Source organism: Manacus vitellinus, unplaced genomic scaffold, assembly GCF_001715985.3.
Source record: "Manacus vitellinus isolate BGI_N305 unplaced genomic scaffold, ASM171598v3 scaffold_3_pilon, whole genome shotgun sequence".
NCBI classification, from domain to species: domain Eukaryota; kingdom Metazoa; phylum Chordata; class Aves; order Passeriformes; family Pipridae; genus Manacus; species Manacus vitellinus.
The window spans coordinates 26,305,795-26,325,503 of record NW_021940535.1 but is presented as its reverse complement, the minus strand read 5'-3'; the positions used below and the strand labels follow the sequence as shown (position 1 = coordinate 26,325,503).

Genomic DNA, 19,709 nt, shown 5'->3' with positions numbered 1-19,709 from the left:
GACATGGTGGTGTTTGGTCATAGGTTGGACTCCATGACCTCAGAGGTCTTTTCCAACCAACCTGATTCTTTGATTCTGTTATTCCAGGGGCTCGACAGCGCATCCTGTTCCCCCCCAGCCCTGCCCACCCCGCGCCTCGCGCTCCTTCCCCGCGGCCGCCCAGGACGGCGCTCTAAGATGGCGGCCGCTCCCCGGCGCCGGGGGCAGGTGAGCGGGTGGCTTCTCCCCCCTTTCCTCCCCCGCCCGGTGCGCGCGCCGCCGGCCGCCGGCGGAATGGTGGCACCCCTGGCGAGACCCTCGCACCCCGGCGGAGCCTCCGCCTCCTCCGGTCTGCGGGGGGGAGAAGCGGGAGATTTCCGCACCGCCACACCCCGAAGCGAGGCGGGCTCGGTCCTCCCGCGGCGGCGGAAGGGGCTCGGCTCCCCGACCGCCCTGGGCGGCAGCGGGCGCGGCTCCTCTGAGCGAGCCGGTCCGATCCTTCTCAGGCACCGCGGCACCCCTGAGGTCTGCAGCCCCGCCGGGGCCGCCGGCTGCTGTGGCGGAGAGCCGGGAATGACCGGGAAAGAGCTCTAGGGCGGGGAGAGGATGAGCTCTCACGTAACGCAGTATGCAGAATACAAATCTTTGGGCACAGCCTTCCTGACTTGTCGAACTCGGAACCCGGGATCTGTGCTGTCTGGAGTAGGTGTGCTTTCCCCATTGGCACTCCGCTCTCGCCATCGGTCTGTCCCTCTGTGCCGGGGACAGACATCAGCACGCTTGGGGTGTCGCTTTTCTCCGCAGAAAAACGAGCTGCTTTTCTGCAGAGAACACTTAGTGTTCCCTAGGCAGATTTTGCCCATGTAGACAGAAAACTACAGCCATTTGTCCCAGGTTTTCCCCCCTGTGTGACAGCTGCAGTCTGGGAGCCATTCCGAGTGCTGGGCAAATGGGCACTGTCCCACGCCCGCTCCGTGGAACAACTGGCCTATGTGGAGTCCCGGGAGTGCTTGGCTGCTTCAGCTCAGAAAGTGCCACAGGTCTCCCTCGTTTGCAAGTTAACCTGTGTATATTCAGCATGCCCAGAACACACTGGAGTGGTTGTGCAGCCAATACAGGCCATTCTCGACATGCCTGTTGGTGCTCCCAAGGCGTTTTATATTTGTAAAGTTGTATCGGTTTTGTGGTTTAAACAGTAGTGATCCTAATGATGTTGGGCATAATAGCTCATGTAGAAAGCTCATTTCTTCTGATACACATTTTACTTTTTATCAGACACTAGTAACAGAGATCCATAATTCTCTTGTTAATGGGTTTCACTGCTTTTACAAATTAGAACACTTCAGTAATACACTCTGAAAATAAAAATTGTGTCTGCATTTTTCAACGTTTAATGTACAAGCAGTGTACTGGATGCATAATTTTAGAATGTCATGCATATAGTAAAGTTGCATAGAATGAAGTTGCAACTGTATTGCAAAGTAAACAGTTTCATGTTTATCACGTGTATGGGTTTGGCTGACCTGAGTGAGAAGCCTGTCAACAGTCAACATACATTACTTTCTCATTTCACGTCTATCAACTATGATTCTCCACAGGAAAAGAAAATTAGTGTAAGTCTAGCATAATTGTTGGACTATTTTTATCAATTTAAAATAGAGATTGCCAATTTAATATCTTTATCTCAGACTATATTACAGTTTGCAAGGTGCTGTGATATAGATATTCTTTTTGCTGTGCATATTACTTTAAACACTGAATTTGCATATGTTGTAGTGAATCCATAATGATGCAGTATATTATACTGACAAATGTACTATATACTGTTAGGCAGTAGAAAACCAGCTGAAGACCTGCGGCTTTAAGAGCAATGGGGATGTCATAGGATTGTATCTGGCTAGACAGTAAGTAAAATATGTTTGTCCTTTTGACTTTTACTAAAAGTAGAGCACACAGTAAATTGTAACCTTTCGTAGTGCTTTCTGTATCAGGTACTTGCTGAACATCATTTATATGTGAAATACCAGTAAAATATATTTGTACCTAGTCCATACACGTTGTGAATGAAGAAATGCTGAAGGTACAGTAAGACACACAGCAGAGCTGTTCTCACAGTGAAGCAGTTACCTGCCTCAGCTCTAGATACACAATCCATCTCTAGCAACCCAGAGTTGCTCCAGGATCTGTGAATTCACAGAGTTCTGCATGAACTTCTACCACAGGAGCAGAGGAATGAGGCTTGATGGCTAATCTCTGCCTGTTCTAACTGGCTCCTAGGGCTGGGTGGAAGGAGTATCAAGAAGGCAAATGTAAAAACACAGAACCTGCGGAGTCTAAAGACTGCCAAATTTTTGACCTCCCTGAAGAAATCTGTTACTGCAATAGTGAAACTCACTGGTAGCACCTTTGAAATTACCTGCATCTCTACTGTTAAGAACTGAAGGGAGGGCAGGGCAACATGAAGTGAATACAGGCACAAGAATGCTTGTTTTGGGCAGGCAGTACTGATCACAGAACTGATCTCCTCTTAGAGCTTTATGAAAAGGCTTGAGATGTAGGGCAGATGAGGAGAAGAAGCCATGCTGAAGGAAGGCAAAGCTTTCATGAACCTGTGGGTGATCTAGGTTGATAGAGGTGTATGTTGTAGTATGAACATGCTGAGAGGCTACCATTGAGGGATGGATGCATGACAGGACATACTTCAAAGTTTTTGGAAGGCGTGCTTTGAATTTCTGGCCAGGGCATAATTCCAAGTGTTGCATACCTGTTTGCAGCCTCACGACTGCATCTACTGTTCGTAAGGCTGATATCATATATGGGGAACTAATGCAGTTTAATAATTCCGGGACAAGGTTTTCAAGGTCCCTGGGTCCAACGAATGCAGAAAAAAAAAAAGGTATTATGGAATCTCAACGTTGTCTAGCTTGTTTTTAGTGGAAATCAGGTGGTATTGAAAATCTAAATGTGTCCACTAGTGTGTTTGAATTCCTTATCACATCTCTTGATTTATACTGGGAAGGTATTTGATGCTTTGTGAAGTAAACTTAAAGCATGTAGTTACTGTCAAATTTCTTTTAAATAAACATTTTAGAAAGAAGAAAACATAAAAATTAAGGGAGAAGTTTAAATAACGGAAAAATTACAAGATACATATATATATTCTAAACAAGACAAGAAAATTACTATAATGTGTATGCGTAAGAGAATTAAGACTGTGTATACAGTCTTATTAGGCACATTCTTTGATTTTAAATGCTTGAATGTATGCCCTCACTGGCCATATTTTTTGATATAAATAAAAAGAAATGTTCAGATGGCAGATATAGAAGTGATTTGTCTTCCCATGAAACCATTTTGAGGCAGATGATGCAAGATGGCTTCTTTGATGATTGGATAGAAGTGAACTCCTTTTATTCTATACCAACTTATATAAACTTGAAGTACAGCCAAACTCAGTATCAGACCATGCCTCCTTAACTGTTGGTTTGACATATTTTTCTGCTGGCTGAAAAAAGAAAGTAAAAAAATAATAATTAAAGTCAATCAAATAAGAGGGAATGAGTTTATATTTTTTAAAACACTACTCTTAAAGGGACATGAAACAATGTAAATTTGGACACTGAAAGCTGTCATCCTAGGAAAACTGATTAACTTAGCAGTAGGTAGAAAAAGAGTGCTGCAGGCCAAAAAGGATCAGTTTATAAAAGACATACAAAGTTTGGAAGGCATCTAGAAAGGGACAGGCTCTTTTAAAAATGTTAGAGGAATTAAGCTCTACCTGGGGCAAATTAAATGCCTTAAATACTACCAAAAAAAACAGATCAAGGCTTGGAGATAGTCAAAATGAGGCTGTTAGACAGGGAGTAAAGCCAATTAAAATGTAAACCTGTAAACTAGATATAGAATGGCAGTGACAAAGAATATGAGGAAATTTTGGCTTTGCTTCCTGAAAAGTAGTGCAGGGGTTTACAGGAGAATTAGATAGTAGCTCTGTAGGAGTTCTGTATGTCCTGTCAACACTCATCTGCCTGTCTGTGCCACTTGCAGTAATGTCTTTTCTGGTTACTTGTGACAATAGACACAAAAGTATGTATTTGGAGAGTTAGTTTTTATAAATTATCTGAAGAAGTTAAATAAAGTGTTTAATGAAGTAACAGCATGGGATAATCTGCCTTTCTGAAATAAAGGACACTAAAGGTACAGCACCTCAACTTTGCAGGGTTTGCTTTTGACAGATTTTTTATTTTCAAATGCAAGATCAAAAAAGGTGTCTATACCTGGAGGGTGTGTTGAAAAAAACAAACAAAAAAACCAACATGGGAAGCTAGAGACTAGGCTTCACAGCTGGAAAAACAAACATGATTTTAGGCTGATGATGTGAGGTTAATTTTTGTCAATTCTGTTCATTCTTTCTGAAACACTGGTCCCAGTCTTGCAACACATTAAAATCCACAAGGAAATTTTTATTATGTCAATTAAAATTTGTAATATAAAAGTAATCTACAATTATTCTAGTGGAAATTAAGAATATTTATTTAAAACAATGAAAAATCAAGATGAGCAATTAGTGAAAATTACTCAGCAGCTCAGTAATATTCTGTGTAATTTGTTATTTATAGTACACTAGCAAGCTCAAAGTGCTAGATACACAATTAAACAAAAAGCCCTACTGGCACATGGGAGATAGTTTCAGCCTTAGTGGATGTACTAAGTTTATGTGAGAGCAGGAGAGGAGTGAGAAAAGGGCAAAAGATTTCACAATATGCACTAATATGAAAAATAATAAGAGATGTGCATTGTTGTGCTCGGTGTCTGGCTTCTGTTGGCTTCTCTGGCACTGTGGTCGGACAATCCCCACTGCACCTTCAAAGCAATTTTCCTTTTAGATTTGTGTCCTCAGGGTGCCAAATTTCTCCTCCTGTGTTCTGAGCAGGATTTCCAAACTGCAAAGTACATGGCACTCAGACTCCCTGAGAAAATAAATGCTATTATGGAAAAACAATTAATTTATCACTTATTTTGTTGCTTGCAAGTGTGTAGAATGCTTACACTGTCTCTGCCATCTTGTTCTTTTTGTCTTTCTCTGATATAACTTGTAAGGAGTGTACCTTTTTAGTTCTTGTATAATATTATTTATAAAAAAATTAAACAATTTGTAAAATTATTAAGCACTCTTGTTAAGAATTTTGTCTCTTTTTCTTTTCTTCCACCAGAGGACTAAGAAGTATCCCAAGTCTCTCACAGTTTAATAGGTTAAAGTATTTGTGGCTTAACAACAATAAGGTAATAAGATATTCATTTAAAGAGCAGAACAGTGCATCTATGCTCCCTGATTATTATTTTTAATTTTTTTCTAGCATAAAGCATTATATAATTGTCAAGCTAATAAATTATTTTTAATTTCCAGGCATATTTAACTGTGAAATGAGAAAAGATTTTTTTTTAAACATCCCAGGGTTTAAGCTAATATATTTTCCTTTAGATTCACATCAGATTTATAAACTGTGTTTATTTAAGAAGCTGAGTTTTTTTGCTAATTCCTTAGCAATAAAAAGAAAGCAGTTCCCAGTGTAGCTGGTGTACCCTCCCCAGCAGAGCAGCAGCTCTTGGAACAGACCGAGGGGCGATGTGGTTATAGGACAGGAGAGGACGGCAGGAAACGCGTAGCTCTTGTTTCACGCCCTTGCAGACATGCAGAGTTTATTTCCTGGCGGGATGGTGGTCGAAGTGAGGCTCCTGTTTGCCCTCATGCACAAAAGGGTGACATACAACTCTTTGAAATGAGCTTCTCCCTGTGCATGGGAAGCAGCACTGGAATGCTGGGGATGATGGGGTATCTGCTGCTGTTACACAGGTCACTGTGTCACCTAAACTTGTTGGACTTAGATTTCCAGGCGAGTGGTTAGAGTGGGACCACATGCCCCGACCCGCTGGGATAAGGGAATAGGGTCGGGCACTGCACAAAGGGGTCTCTCACACGATGGAAGGTCTGTGAAGCAGTGTCACTTTATTCAGAGAACTCCAGGACTTAAATAGGGCAGATCTGAGGGGAGGAACTTGGGCTAGGGAGGAGCATGGGACTGACAACTGGGGAAACATGGTGATTGGACAACTAGGTAAGGAGGGGAGGAGTTTGGATATCTCCGGGGGAAAGGACCAATGAGAGCTACCTCTGCACTGCACCAAACTCTAACCAATGGCAGGCAGAGGAGCGGGAAAACAGGGAAAAGGCGGGAAAACTGAGGGAAGAAGAAGGGGATAACATGGTGGACAATTTTAAAAACAACAACAGGGGGTACATAAAATAGCATAACATTACAACTATAAACTGGGGAATAACTGGGGTACAACTGTCATGTTCAGAAAGTGTCATAATCAGTACTAAAGGTCAAATCCGATATATTAAAAGTCCGTTCAGGGATTATAAATTCGTCTCCAAGCTTCGTATCGCTCCCATTCCTCTTTGTCTCCTCCAACAACCACATGAATTTCTCATGTTTCCAATGGAGTGTGTGGCCCTAAACCAGTTACACAAGCCACATGCCTTACTTTCTCCAGATTGCAAATCCAGATTATAGTATTTATTCTATCCCGTGTGGGTTTTGAGACAATGCTCTGTCAAAATCTCGACACAGTACAGTTTCCAGCCAATTGTAAGCACATTTTATGTTACACAAAATCACCTCCTTGACCAGTAGAATTATCTGATTTAGAAATCTCCATATCCATAGCCAACCACTATTAAATGGTTGAATTGAAACTAAACTTTCACCATTAGCCACTGGTAATTAAAAAGCAAGAAAAATAATAAAACCCCAAGAATTCTAACCTGCTTTTAACTATCTTACTGTACAGTAGTTTACATGACTTTCAGAGTGAGCTCAACTTCTTAAAACACCAGAGTTGCCTGCTCAGGTAAATAAGTAGATTGTGAGCAGCAGGAAAAATAAATTTACATTCCATGTCTCTTTGGAGTATATGTATATCTGCTGCCCCAGGCTAACATCAATTATATGGCATCTTATGTCAACTTCATCAAAAGATCTGTGGTTATCCAACTGTTTTCAAAAAAAGCAAAAGTATAGATACATTAAAAGATTGAACACAGGTATAATAAGGCTTTTCCTTGTATTTCTAAAGGACGCTAAAGAATTAGAAGAAATGGCCTGATGACTAAGCAGAACTAATCTTGCTGACCATAAAAGATAAATCACTCTGATTTTTGCCCAGATCTCAGTTTTTTACCTAAGCAGTAACAAAGAGCATTCTTCTGGTTTTCTATATAACTTGTGTGGAATAGCCACTCAGTGGCTTTTCTTAGGAGAAGTGTCACTTAAATGCTGTAATAGAGGAAGGGTGTTTTTATGTATTCAGTAGTTTTATCACAAAAAAAGTAAATTTCAGGTGACCCTAAAATCTAGACTTGTCAAAGACAGGGAAACACTGCTATACAAGTGAGTGGAAAAACCTCTGCCTTATGCTCTTCCTTCCAGCTTTCAGATACTGTTGATGCACAGAGCAAAGCACATTTGTTTTAGAGTCAGGGGCACAATTCAAGGACATTCTCCCACTAACAAATTTGCATTTGTAAATTCAGAATTCAAAGTAATGTCAGGAATAAAATTCTGCTTGTTGTTCTGGCATTTAAACTGTAGGATAAAAACTTGGGCATACATTAGTACTCCCTATTCTCAGTGATGGTATTCTCAATCTCAACTTGTTATCTCATTGCAGATACTTTACCTTGCACTGGAAGCACTGAGCTCCATGCAAGGGGATGTGATTTCATAGGGACCAGAGAAGACTTTTTATGGGAATACACCCATGCGTTGTTTTTTTTTTTCTGTAATTGTACTTGATTCTTTAAATCTGATTAAATGACATTTTGGGAAATTTAGAACAAGGTCAAGGAATAATTTAAAAAACTAGATGCTGGGTTTATTCTAAGGATATATTTCAGGAATATCCTTAAACCAACAAAGAATTATTATGTCCTACAAGGGTCTCCTAACAATAAAAATTATTTCAAATGTGAATAGAAGGAAGAGAAAATGTGAAGGCCAGTCATTCAAGGAAATCTGTTTCCAAATAAAAATATTAAATTTGTAGTTCAAAAAATTAGGTATGGCTGTACTGCATGTGTTTGATGTGTAATTAGTATTTCTAATGAAGGTTCAGCTGTCAAAAGAATCCTTAAACCAAGTCTTAAACAGAAACATAAGAAACTACCTGTAGTTATGCAGTTTTCAAGAGACCATGTTTATAATTCTCCAATATTACATTTAGATTGACATATAATAGTTTGCCTAACTCTAATTTCAGATACAAGATTTAAATTTCTTGATCAAGAACTATTGCTTGACTGAACTCTACCTCAACAATAATGAACTGACAGATATATCAGGTACCAATATTCCCTTTTTAGGTTGTTGAGCAGAGGCCTATACTTTCTTTTCTGTATACTGGCATTAAAATTTATACAACTTGATGATAGCAAGTAACTTACTGGTTGAAAGCTCCTATATATGCATAACAATACATGTTAATTATTAGATATTTAATTGTTCGGGGATACTTGAGTGGCAATGAGGTGATATGTTTATCCTGGTCTAAGGGATGAAATGTCATTCACTTTATGTCAGGCAATTGTAAAATATTTTTGATCTTACATGCACATATTGCATATTGAGAATTTATAACCAGAAGTATTTTGCAAAGTTAATGCCAAACTTATTTTATTTCAAAATTTGCATTTGTCTTATACTTCTATTTCAGTTTTGCTTGCTGTTGTAAGTGAAAGTGGCTGTACCAGACTCATGAGTTTGTTAACAAAGAGGCCAAAACATAATAAATTTCTGTATATTTTAGACATTTTAAATGTTAATACTTTATTTTGCTCTGTCCCTATAAAATGTGCAGGGATTAATGATATTGATTAGTTTCTGTGAGAATTTGAGAAAAATTAATCTTCGAAATACAAACATGGATAAAAGAGACAATACAGATGATAACAAAATGTGGTTAAACAGAAGGGTGTCCTTTATAGGGAAATGTGGGTAGGAAACATTGTATAGAATTTGGAAAACGTGGTGTCCAATCCTGATGTGGTGTGAAAATGTGAACAAATAGCCTGGGACAGCCACAACAATATTTTGTAATAACTTTTTAATATGTCAGTAATTACTTGAAATTGAACTATTTTCTAAGGAATTCACTATTTATTATTTGAGAGGCAAAGGTGATATATTATTGTGAGGCAAAGGTAATATTAGGTCAAGGTAAAAGGAAGTGAATTAATCAAGGATTACTGGGATATAGGAGTAAGGAAGGGAGGAACAAGAGAGTTTGCAGTTGATGCTGATTTGTTGATGCAAGGGTAACCTGGGCAAATGGAAAGAACTGGAATGAAAAAAAAGTTAGGCCTGTGTTTAAAGGATGTGATTAGAAATATGAAAGGGATATTGAATATCTCTATTTTTTTTAAATTAATATCTCATGCAGTGTGTTACCAAAAGGCAAGCATAGATAGATAACTAAAATATCAAATTCAGTGTGCAGCGTAACAAAATAATTATCTAATAGAAGCAGTCTATTATGGTGAGAACGATTAATTATTTTTCATTTCATTTCAGATGCTCTGAAACACTTATGTTCGTTACAAATTCTGTTTCTTCACAACAACGAGTTAAAGAAACTTGGCAAAACAGTGAAGGAATTGAAAGGAATGATAAGCTTGCATACTCTAAGTAATACCTTATTTTTATTCTGCAGAACAGCAACTAGTAGCTTTTTAGTTTCTTATCAGGATGTTTCTTGCCTGTTTCTGCATCATTTGCCAATAGCTTTTGAAACTAATTAGAAATTTCAACCAAATGTGACAAATCTGAAGAAAGAGATCTCCAGGACATGAAAATTCCACAAAGAGTACTTCAACTGAGAAAATCCTGCTGAGTTCAGAAGTTAACTCTTTTTGGCTGCTGCCTAGCCAATATCCTGGAGGAGTAGCTTGGAGGGTGTCAAGCAGTTTACTGCTGCCTCTTTGTAAGGGAACATGGGAGTGAGATTATCATAGAGGTAGAGTTGAAAAATAGATGTTATTGTTGTTGGGAGTGTGAGTGATAGGTTATGGAACCCAAATTCCTGCCTCATTAATTCTGTTGCTTATAGAACTCCCTTTCTGCATCTTTTTGGCAGACTGTGGATTTCTAGAATCTAAGAATAAGTACACTTAGGTATTCCTCACAACAATGTCTGTTAAGTGGCATATTTTCTGATGCACTGGCTGGAAGTGAAAACAGCGCCATCTCTGAAATTTCAAATTAAGTTACACAAGACAGTGTTGATGCCACTAAGTTACAATGTAAGAAGTAGCCTCCAGGGAGAGTAGGATTATATGCTATTAAGACACTGAACATGAAAATGTAAGCAGTGTTTTCTGTGGTTCCTAAAGGAATGTCAGCATAGGCCATGACAGACGCTCAGTACTTGGAGCAAACAGGAAACGATTTTCACGCCTTAGTGACGGCTAAGGAGGTGAATGTCACCAGGCCATAACACCTCCTTAAGCATTCAGAAAACTGAATGTCTGATTGTGGGAAAGGAAAATATGACTTAAAAAGTACACTTTTAATTGAACTTGACACTGGGCCAAAACTAAGAAACAAATCAAGGGTTTAGGAAGACAACATGTCAGCCAAATTATAGTAATTTTTTTCATTATATGCAAGATAGAAAAAATAGTCTATTTAAGAATGCGGTTGTTTGAAGTGATTAAGCAAAGTCTGGATAGACATCCTATGTATGAAGGGTGCAGTCACTTGAATTTAATGTTAGCCCTACAAATTAATAAGGAGCTTCAACAAGCACAGGAAGTTTGTTGTACTTGTTGCAACCATCTGTGGGAAATACATAGCAGATAGTTAAAGTGCTGCTGAGTTGTTATGAATGGCAGTCACAAAGGCATAGTGAAAACTGGGTGCAAATTGGACTGGCCAGCACCATAGAAAAGGAAGTGTTTGAAAGAGCAATCAAACAATATATAGAATATACCAATCTACCCTAATTAAAAAAAAGTTCAAAGATTTCTACCAGAGTAAACAGTAACAGTGGAAGAAGCTTAATAACCTTAATAACCATAACTAAAGTTATTTCTTCTTGACCTTTGCAGTCATGAAAAAATTGTTAATGTGTTTGTTTCAAGGAGATTTCATAATAATGAGTTCTCAAGTTACCAGTACTCTATTTGTTTAATAAAATGCAGTCACATTTGAAGTAAATTACATCAGTAATTTACAAATGAACAAAATAAATTTTAAAAGTCATATCCTATATATCTTATCATATTACTATATAATTTCTATGACTCCTTGCAATGTTAAGAAATATGAAATGGGTGCAGAATTTGCATTGTGTAGCTTTGAAAAGGGCTGTGCCCATAACTAACTTTTATAAAACAAAGCCAGTGACAGTTCTCACTGTTATGAGGTAGATCTTTTTTGTTGCCAGACAATCTCATTTAAGAAAAAACCAAACACTTGCTAGCCTTCAGCTGAGCTCCTGGATGCTTAACAAGATTTTATAATTTTGTAGCTCTTGGGGACAACAGAACTATTAAAACACACTATTATTGTTCACTTCAGGAGTAGCATCCAGCTGCCAAAATGTTGCATTTCTCTTCTTGAAGGCTCTCTTGTGATTTTTAGCCACTGCCCTGCACTGGATGTGTAGCAGAACACCATCCTTCACCAGGCCTTTAGGGAAGACACTCAGCTTCGAAAGATTTACTGCACATGTTGCTCACAACTGCAGCCTTTGGGAGATACAGAGGGTTTCTTTATGGGCTCACCTTGTGCTCACATCTCCCTTTTGGAATCCAAGATTTTTGTTACATACTCTGTAAATTGTCTCAACTGATTTATTGTACTCAGCTGATAACATCCTGCTGCTAGACCTCAGAAAACTGTTCTTCGCTGTTTCTGCCCCGTGTGGCATAGGCACACTGTTTTCCTACACTCCAAATAGAGAAAACAGACAAGGAAGAAAGCATTATCCCTCATTTGTAGAAGTAAAACTGCATGACCTTGACAAGAAAGTAGATAGCTGAGCCAGGAATTAATCCCAGATGTTTTGTAAAACAAGACCATCTTGATCTGTACAATGGTTGGATTTACTGTAAAAATAAGCAGTAAAAAAATTCACATTCTCTAAAAAAACCCTACAAATCAGTGTTGATGAGGAGAGACGTGATCCAAGTAGCATCCAGATTCACAAGTGCTTAGTATCAGCCCCGGTTTGTGCCTTGGAAAAATCTCTTTTGAATCCTTATTCCATTCCACTACCAAACATACCTATTTTTAGAGATCGTGCTGAAACATTTTTATCTCTGGAATGCTATTGCATATTTTCTTGTCTCAAGAACAGAATTATCAGATATATGCATAATATTCTTTCTGATCAACACTTTCTGGAAAAAAATAGCTATATACTACTTTGTTCAGTAAAAATGGAACTTTCTTTTGCTGCCACCTTGTGGGTTTCTTACTAATTTCAAGTCAGTGACTTATAAAAATTTGTTTAAGAATTAAAATATTTTAAGTTCTCCTCTAAACACATGAACAGGTGTTTTATGTGCAGGAGATAGCAAAAATGCCTGTTTCAGTCTTACTGCATCCTCAAAATAACTGCTAAATTGCATCAAGCACTGAGCTCCCTTCGGCAATCATACTTGTCCTGAAGAACATGAAATGGCATCTTGTAGTTCAGAAACCCATTTGGAATATTTTCAGACTTTTTTCTTCTTCTACTATCTCTTATTTGCTTCTGTAATACCATCTTCCCCCCCACAACTGCTAAAATTACATGTAACAGGATTTTTTACCCTAGAGTGAGTATTAGCTACAGCCTCTCCTCAAAAAGAGAAAAGCAGATCCGTGTAGCAGAAGTTTGTCAGAATTGTATCAGAATTGTCAAAATCATTAAGATTTTTTTTCTCTCCTCTGATCTCAAGGTGGCAGCATCCTGATTATTTTTACTGTCTTAGAAGAACAGCATTTGTTAAAGGAGAAAAATAGAATTATTATGTCTTTCATTTAGGAAAAAAGCCCCACCCAACAACACTTGTCTGTTTGTTTGTTAGCTGATCTGGGAATGAGCCAGTTTCTATTTTAATCGACCCTAGATATCACTGTCATGAAATAAACTAATTTGGCATTCAGCTAGGTTAGTGTTCCACATTTGGCAAAGCAGCAGCATGGGATTGATACCTGTCTCTGTGTTGTAAAGGTTTGGCTGTACAGGTAAAGTGAACCTGAACATAAGCATTGTAGTCAAATTGCTAATGGTCTTTTGCAGCTTAGTATCTCAAGGTAAGCTAAGGGGGTCCCAGGTTCTAAAGAACTTAGATCACATTAAACATTTTACTCTTAAGTTTCTTGAGTTTTCAAACTCATCATCTGTCAAAACATCGCAAGACTGGGTATTTGCATTTTATATTGTGTCTATGGCATAAAGCACCTTTATATCAGCTCTGAAAAAGCCTTAGGTGTCCTAAAGCTCATCTGCTTTTAATAACTCCCTCCCCCTATAACTTTTATGCCTTACCTTTAAGCTGTCACACTTAAAAGACCACTGTTATTTAAAATAGACATCAGCTAACAATACATAAGAAAATCAAAGGCAAGCAGCTAATGGTTTTTTTTATGTATATCTTAAAAAACAGAAAAAAACCTCAAAGGTTTGGAGTGCACGATGACACCTTTACTCAATTCTTGCCTGTGTTGTTTTGTATGAAGTCCATGTTTAGTTATTTCATGCCTGTAAAGAGACTGTGCTTTGTTTGCCCAGCATAAGAACAATTTGAATTGATAATATTTTGTACAAAATCTTTGGTTCCTAGTGATCTTTAATTTTCCTGCCTTGCAAAGCTTTTGTTCTTTTGCTGGGTTTGTTTTTTTTGTGACATTGTTTTTTCTGTATACATTTTGCAGACCTATTCCAAAACCCTCTGGCATATGATCCAGACTACCGGCTTTATGTCATACACATCCTTCCTTCAGTTCAGCTCCTTGACAGGAAGTGTAAGGATTGCTTTCCTCTTCTCACAAAGCATTGACAGTTGCTTTTGATTTTAATCAGGTTGGAGAAACGGGTGAAATTATCTTGCCTGTTCTTTTACATGCATTTTTTGATATAGCGAAAGGTCTAATGAGCAGATACCCATTTTTTGCAAGATTTGTCAAGTAAACAGAGTTTGCATGGCATAAACAGTTTACTTTGTCAAAGGCTTTTGATTTCTGTCATCTTAAACTGTGTATGCTTTTCTCATGTCTTGGTCTATTTGAGTAAGACAGATAAAAACCTGTGCTTAGAAACATGTACCTACATTTGTGCATTCTCACTGGCATATTCACATGGGTGAGCATGTTTACTTAGGTATGGATAACATCCTCAGCTATCTACATGTTTCTGTACAGTTTAAATATGCACATTTCTTGATGAGGAAAATTCAGACCATGCTTTCAAATATAAATATTCATAAATCATCATGAGCTCTTTCACAGATTGTCTATTGTAAATTCAACAGAAAAAAATGTCTTAAGAAAAGCCAGATGTGAAATCAGTGAATCCATAAAATGTCAAAATGAACCCAGAAAATCACCTTTTGTGATTTTTGCCTCTGGTGTTTGGAAAGCTATTGGATTGGCAAGTGGATTGAAAATTACTCAAGAGCCCTGAGAAAGGGGTTGATTCCTGCCCCAGCTCTACCTTATAAGAAGGTAGCAAGGAAAAACAGGGCCATCTTGAAAACCTGTTCCCAGCCTCTAAGACAATCAGGATGTAGGACTTGAGCAAGGCAGATGCAGGACATCTGCAGGTGCTGGAAGACTGTGCAGCTCTGTCATGAAGGAAAGATGGTGGATGGGCCACAGGATGTGGCAGGGGTTGATGAGGAGCTGCTGGATCTGACCATTTGCTTACCCTGTCATTTTGCACTGGTACCTCCAATCTCGAGTATTTGGTCTGGTGTTACAGCTGTGCTTAACACGCCTCTCAGACTGTGTTACTAATGATCACTTTAGACTGGGGAGGGATGAATGAAGCTTAATGTTCTGAAAAATATGTGTTGCATTTACATGTCTAGAAACACTTCCGTAAAACTTCCTGGACTTAATCTCCAAATACAGTTCTACTGTAATCAGTCCTGGATTAAGACTTGCAATTATTTGTATCAAGCTGCCTCCTGGACTTCCCACTATTTCTCTAACATTACAAAGCTTCTTCACCATCTGTGGAACATTACCACAGCACAGTCCTGGCTGTCGCCTTTACAGAAGACATGTGCTCACACTTCTGTTACCTTCAGGCATGACTACTGCAGTTCCTTTCTAATTGGTCCCCTAGACACTATGACTCCAAAACTTCCCTGCATTCAAAATGCTTCTGCCAGTTACTTGTTCTAAAGCTTTAGCTCACTTCTGTTCCATAGCTGAAGTACTGGATTAGTATAAAGTTCACATAATTGAAGTTACTATCCCCGATTTTATTTAACAGCCTTAAACTATTTGTTTAAAATATAAAGTTATTTTTAATTAAAGTGAAAAACAGGAAAATTTCAAGCTTTTTTTTTGATTGCATTCCTAGAGTTTTCTTTGTAATTGACCAGTGGGAACTGAACTGGCCTTAAACCAGGATTTGATTTTGCTATTCATAAAGAAACTTCCAAATCTTTACTGACTTCTGCAGTAGATCTCATTTAAGTAGTATGAAAAGTCTAGCTTTTTAGTTTCTTGGTTTAAAACTTGTCATCCTACTGCACTCAAAAGAAAATATTTTATTGTACAGGGCTTCACCCTAAAGCCTTGGAAAGTATCATTCCATGTTCCCATTTTGAATTGTTGTGAAATGATGTAACTTACACTGCTATTGTTACAAAACTCAGCACAGAAAAAAAGTGAATCACCTTTTGCATGCTGCCTTTTCAGTTGGTAGAAAACATTTTTTTTATATCCCCTTAACAGTAGTTACACAAAGAGAAAGGGAATCAGCATTTCATCTTTATAACCCTGAAAGGTCTCTGCTTGTGCAGTCAATAGTTTTTGGGAAGAGAGTAAAGACACCCCTGGGGACTCCAATGGGATCCAGAAGATGCATTCACCCAGCCAGAAGACTGATAATGCCCTCAGGTATTTATAATAATAGAAGGAAAAGCAGACATTTTTAGGTGATTAGAATTAGAAACATTTTTTTTCCATTCATCTGATAAGAAGTTGTTGGTTTTAGTAATAGAATAAAAATGCATCAGGAACTCAGCCAAATTGCTTCATAAAGTAGTAGTAGCAGCAATAGGAAACAAATGACTTCTTACACTGACAGTTTTGAGGCAAATAAGTTCTAGTCACTCCCTGTAGTTACAGAATTACCTTTAAAGACAGATGAACAAACAACATTTTTTTCCCCAGTATGTGTCTTGCGAGTGTTTGGTTTTACTTTTATTTAACTTAAAACATCTCAATACACTTCTAGGCCAGTGACAGCCTCATAGACTTTTGATGCCCTCTAGTGCTTTCATAAAATAATCTCTCAAAGAAAGTATTTTCTTCTAGTGTTTTAAATTTTATTGTGCCTAGTTTTATGAGTAGATTCCTTTTTGTGCTTTCAAAGCTGAGAATATTTTAATGATGTCTTATAATAGCATATAAGGCAATTTTTAGAGTTCTTATAACATTCAGATCTGGAAGACAGCATGACCTGGGCACAAGAAAGCAGGTGAATACCACCAGGAACCTTGTGACTTGTACCGTATCACAATCCAGAACAAACCTTGAAATCTTGTCTGCTTTTTTGATGTTTTAAAGATAAGAAAACCAATATTGTGCATAGATGAAATCATAGCATTTTAAAAAGTAGTGTAGATGAAGTTTGGAAAGTAATAAAATATCTGTTTTTTTAAATGTATATATCACAATAGTAAGGCTGAAAGCAATATATTTAACAGTAATTTTGGAGAGGTTGAGAAAAGGAGGATAGTTTGATAATATATAATAATTTATTTGTTTTGCTGATGACTATCAAAGTAGGCGTACAGTTGTCTTTATCTCTACTATGCAATCATTCACTTATAGAGAGAGTGGCATCATTTTCTGTGAAAGAAAAAAAGCCTGGAAATGTATGTCTATGGGGAATAAGAGAACTACATAAACTTAAAAAAATTCTGACAGGTATTTCCTTCCACAGTACTTTAGTAAAATATGATCTTAACCATTTCAAAAAATCTGCTAGTTTTCAATTAATTTGAACAAGCAAATTAGGATCAGGATGGTAATCCTGAGCTACTCAAACTGCTGTACAGCCATTAATGTCTGAATCTGAACTTTTTGTTATAGGTTGTGAATTTGCAGATAACACAAATAAGTAAGTCATTTTTTTGATTTATTTTCCTTTTGCATCTCTGAAGCATTTACTGAATTTCCTCTTCTTGTGCCTAAAAAATACCCTAACCAGAGAAAACATCCAGCAAAAATGAGCTTTTCAGAGAAATTTCAGGCCTTTGTATTTAATGTACTTGCAACTCTATACTATTCTGATGAGACAGCCTACCCACTGGTGTCTGAAATTTAATATTGAAAGGTATTCCACATTTGGAACTGGGTACATACAACTGCCATTTATTTGTAAGATCAAATACTGATCACCAGAAAAAACATGCTCTAAGTATTAGAGCATCAGAATATCTGTTCTATATTATGGCCCAAAAAACACTCCCCTGAGTGGTTGTTCAAAAATACATACTCTCTGAAAAACATTGTGACTTGAAGAATGAAACTTTTTTAGTCTGTACTTGATGTTTTTTTTATTCTTTTCAGTTTCAAAATCATGGAAATAAATGCAAAACTTACCTCGGTTATCTTTGTCTTGATTGAGGCAGGAGAAAGGTTGCATTTTAATGTACCTTACATTGTAGATGCAATCTTTATAACAGTAAATTTACAAACTTTAGATGTTAGGCTTGGTTTTACTTTCTAGCTTTACATATGAAAAGATTTGAAAAATGCATTAAAGGAAATAATAAAACCCTACATATCCTACGTATCCTCTGACAGTACTGCATACAGCTATTTAAAATCAAGCTAATTTGTGTTGAAAGATTAATTCTTACCTGCTTTCAGTGGAGTTAGCTGTCCTCATTGGTAGAATGGATGTACGGCTTCCTCAAGTCTTATTTAGGTACATGCTGAAGCTTTGCAAGGTGCCTTTTCATGACCAAGTGCTTTAAACTCTGTGGAGATAGTCCTGTGGTTCATATTAGGTGTGTGTTACTACTGGTACACCTCTAAGAAATAAGTTCTTATAAAATGACCTCTAAGAAATAAGTTCTTATAAGATTTAATATTGTATCTGAGTTGGAAGGTTTTGGTCTAACACAAAGTCCTTCTCGATCCTACACTGATACGCATCTGCCGCTTTCCTCTCCCAGACTACAGCTGTGGCAGGATACACGAACAACACAAGCTCACAGTGTTCTGGATTCAGAGCCTGGAGAATGGAAATTTGCCTGAGGGCAAAATAAAAGTGCATTTGCATTAATCAGTATCAAATTGCTTGAATCATGTCCACTGAATCAGAGTATTAAAAGTATACAATTATAATTTTTGTGGGAAAAAAAATGAAAAATATTATTTTGCTTTAAGTTTACTATAAATGTATTTTAAATAATTTATACCTGATTTTTCCCCATTAGAATCCTGTGATTCTAACCTTTCCTCATTTTGTTTTGCTTTCTGAAATTTGGTAAAAGAAGAAAACCTTCTGAAAATTTTAAATTTTTAAATCCTCACTGTTAGTGTCATCATGACTGCCAACTTCACTTTCTACACTGTGTTTTGTATATTAGTTCCAAAGTAGTTTGGAAACATTCAGATAATGGACATTTGCTGTGTTCTTTTTGCAGAGTACCATTTGAGAACCCCGAAGATGCGGTTTTAGTACGGGCAATGACAAGATCTCTAACAGAATTTTCCTCTGTGGACTGGAACAAGGTAGCTACCTGTCAAGAAAGACGCCTTCAAAATAAAGCAGAAGAACCCCTTGAGAAGCTGACAGTCCAATTTAGATGAGTCCATTCTTCCTTAAGAAAAAAACAATTCCTCTCTCTAGTGCGGAGCCCCATAAGTAACAAGTTCATGACAACATGCATCAAATTAAATGAATTTCCAGAAAAAAATGTGTAATATAATGAAGAATTAAGATAACAAATGATAAATGTCAATGATACAATAAAAGTTGCTTGAAATGCAATTCTTACCATACTTTTGTTATCAGAAAGTACTAAAGCTAAACTGCATGCTAATTTTTAAGAAACTAAGGATAAATACTTTCATTGCTTATAGTTTCTGCTGGAGAATTACTTATCGTGTTCTCTAACAGTAATTTGCCTTCTTCCATCAAAATAAAGATATGAGGAAGCAACCATTAAGCTCTTCTCATTTCTGAGAGGGATATAAGTTTCAATTTGATAATTTGTGTGCTGCATGAATGTGCTGGAAACTCTCAGTTATATAAGGATACTCATTTGATCCCAAATACAGTGGATGCACAAGCTCTTAAGCATACTGATACTTGTCTCTTGTCTGTGGCTGCTGATACTCTCCCAGGATGCAGGCCTGTGCTCACTTGTCATTCTGGAGAGACAGGACTTGCCCAGGACACTGCCCCAAGACTGCTGGACTGGTTTA

General features: G+C 37.6%; 1 protein-coding gene across 1 annotated transcript; it reads left to right on the top strand.

Moving 5' to 3' along the window:
- The first annotated feature begins 1,487 nt into the window (after positions 1-1,487).
- Positions 1,488-19,432, top strand: LRRC72 (leucine rich repeat containing 72). Its single transcript, XM_029961776.1, has 10 exons — positions 1,488-1,592; positions 1,810-1,883; positions 5,193-5,262; positions 8,302-8,383; positions 9,612-9,725; positions 13,965-14,054; positions 15,996-16,160; positions 17,100-17,195; positions 17,361-17,388; positions 18,926-19,432. Exons 1-10 carry the CDS (start codon positions 1,488-1,490, stop codon positions 19,089-19,091), a joined length of 990 nt encoding a protein of 329 aa, XP_029817636.1. The 3' UTR covers positions 19,092-19,432.
- The last annotated feature ends 277 nt before the right edge of the window (positions 19,433-19,709 follow it).

What these genes read in the sequence shown, in the direction of transcription:
- LRRC72 (XM_029961776.1), top strand. Translation starts at nt 1,488, where the DNA reads ATGGGTTTGGCTGACCTGAGTGAGAAGCCTGTCAACAGTCAACATACA. An exon ending in TGTGGCTTAACAACAATAAG is followed by an intron (nt 5,263 to 8,301) that starts GTAATAAGATAT and finishes CTCTAATTTCAG; the next exon opens with ATACAAGATTTAAATTTCTT. An exon ending in TGAACTGACAGATATATCAG is followed by an intron (nt 8,384 to 9,611) that starts GTACCAATATTC and finishes ATTTCATTTCAG; the next exon opens with ATGCTCTGAAACACTTATGT.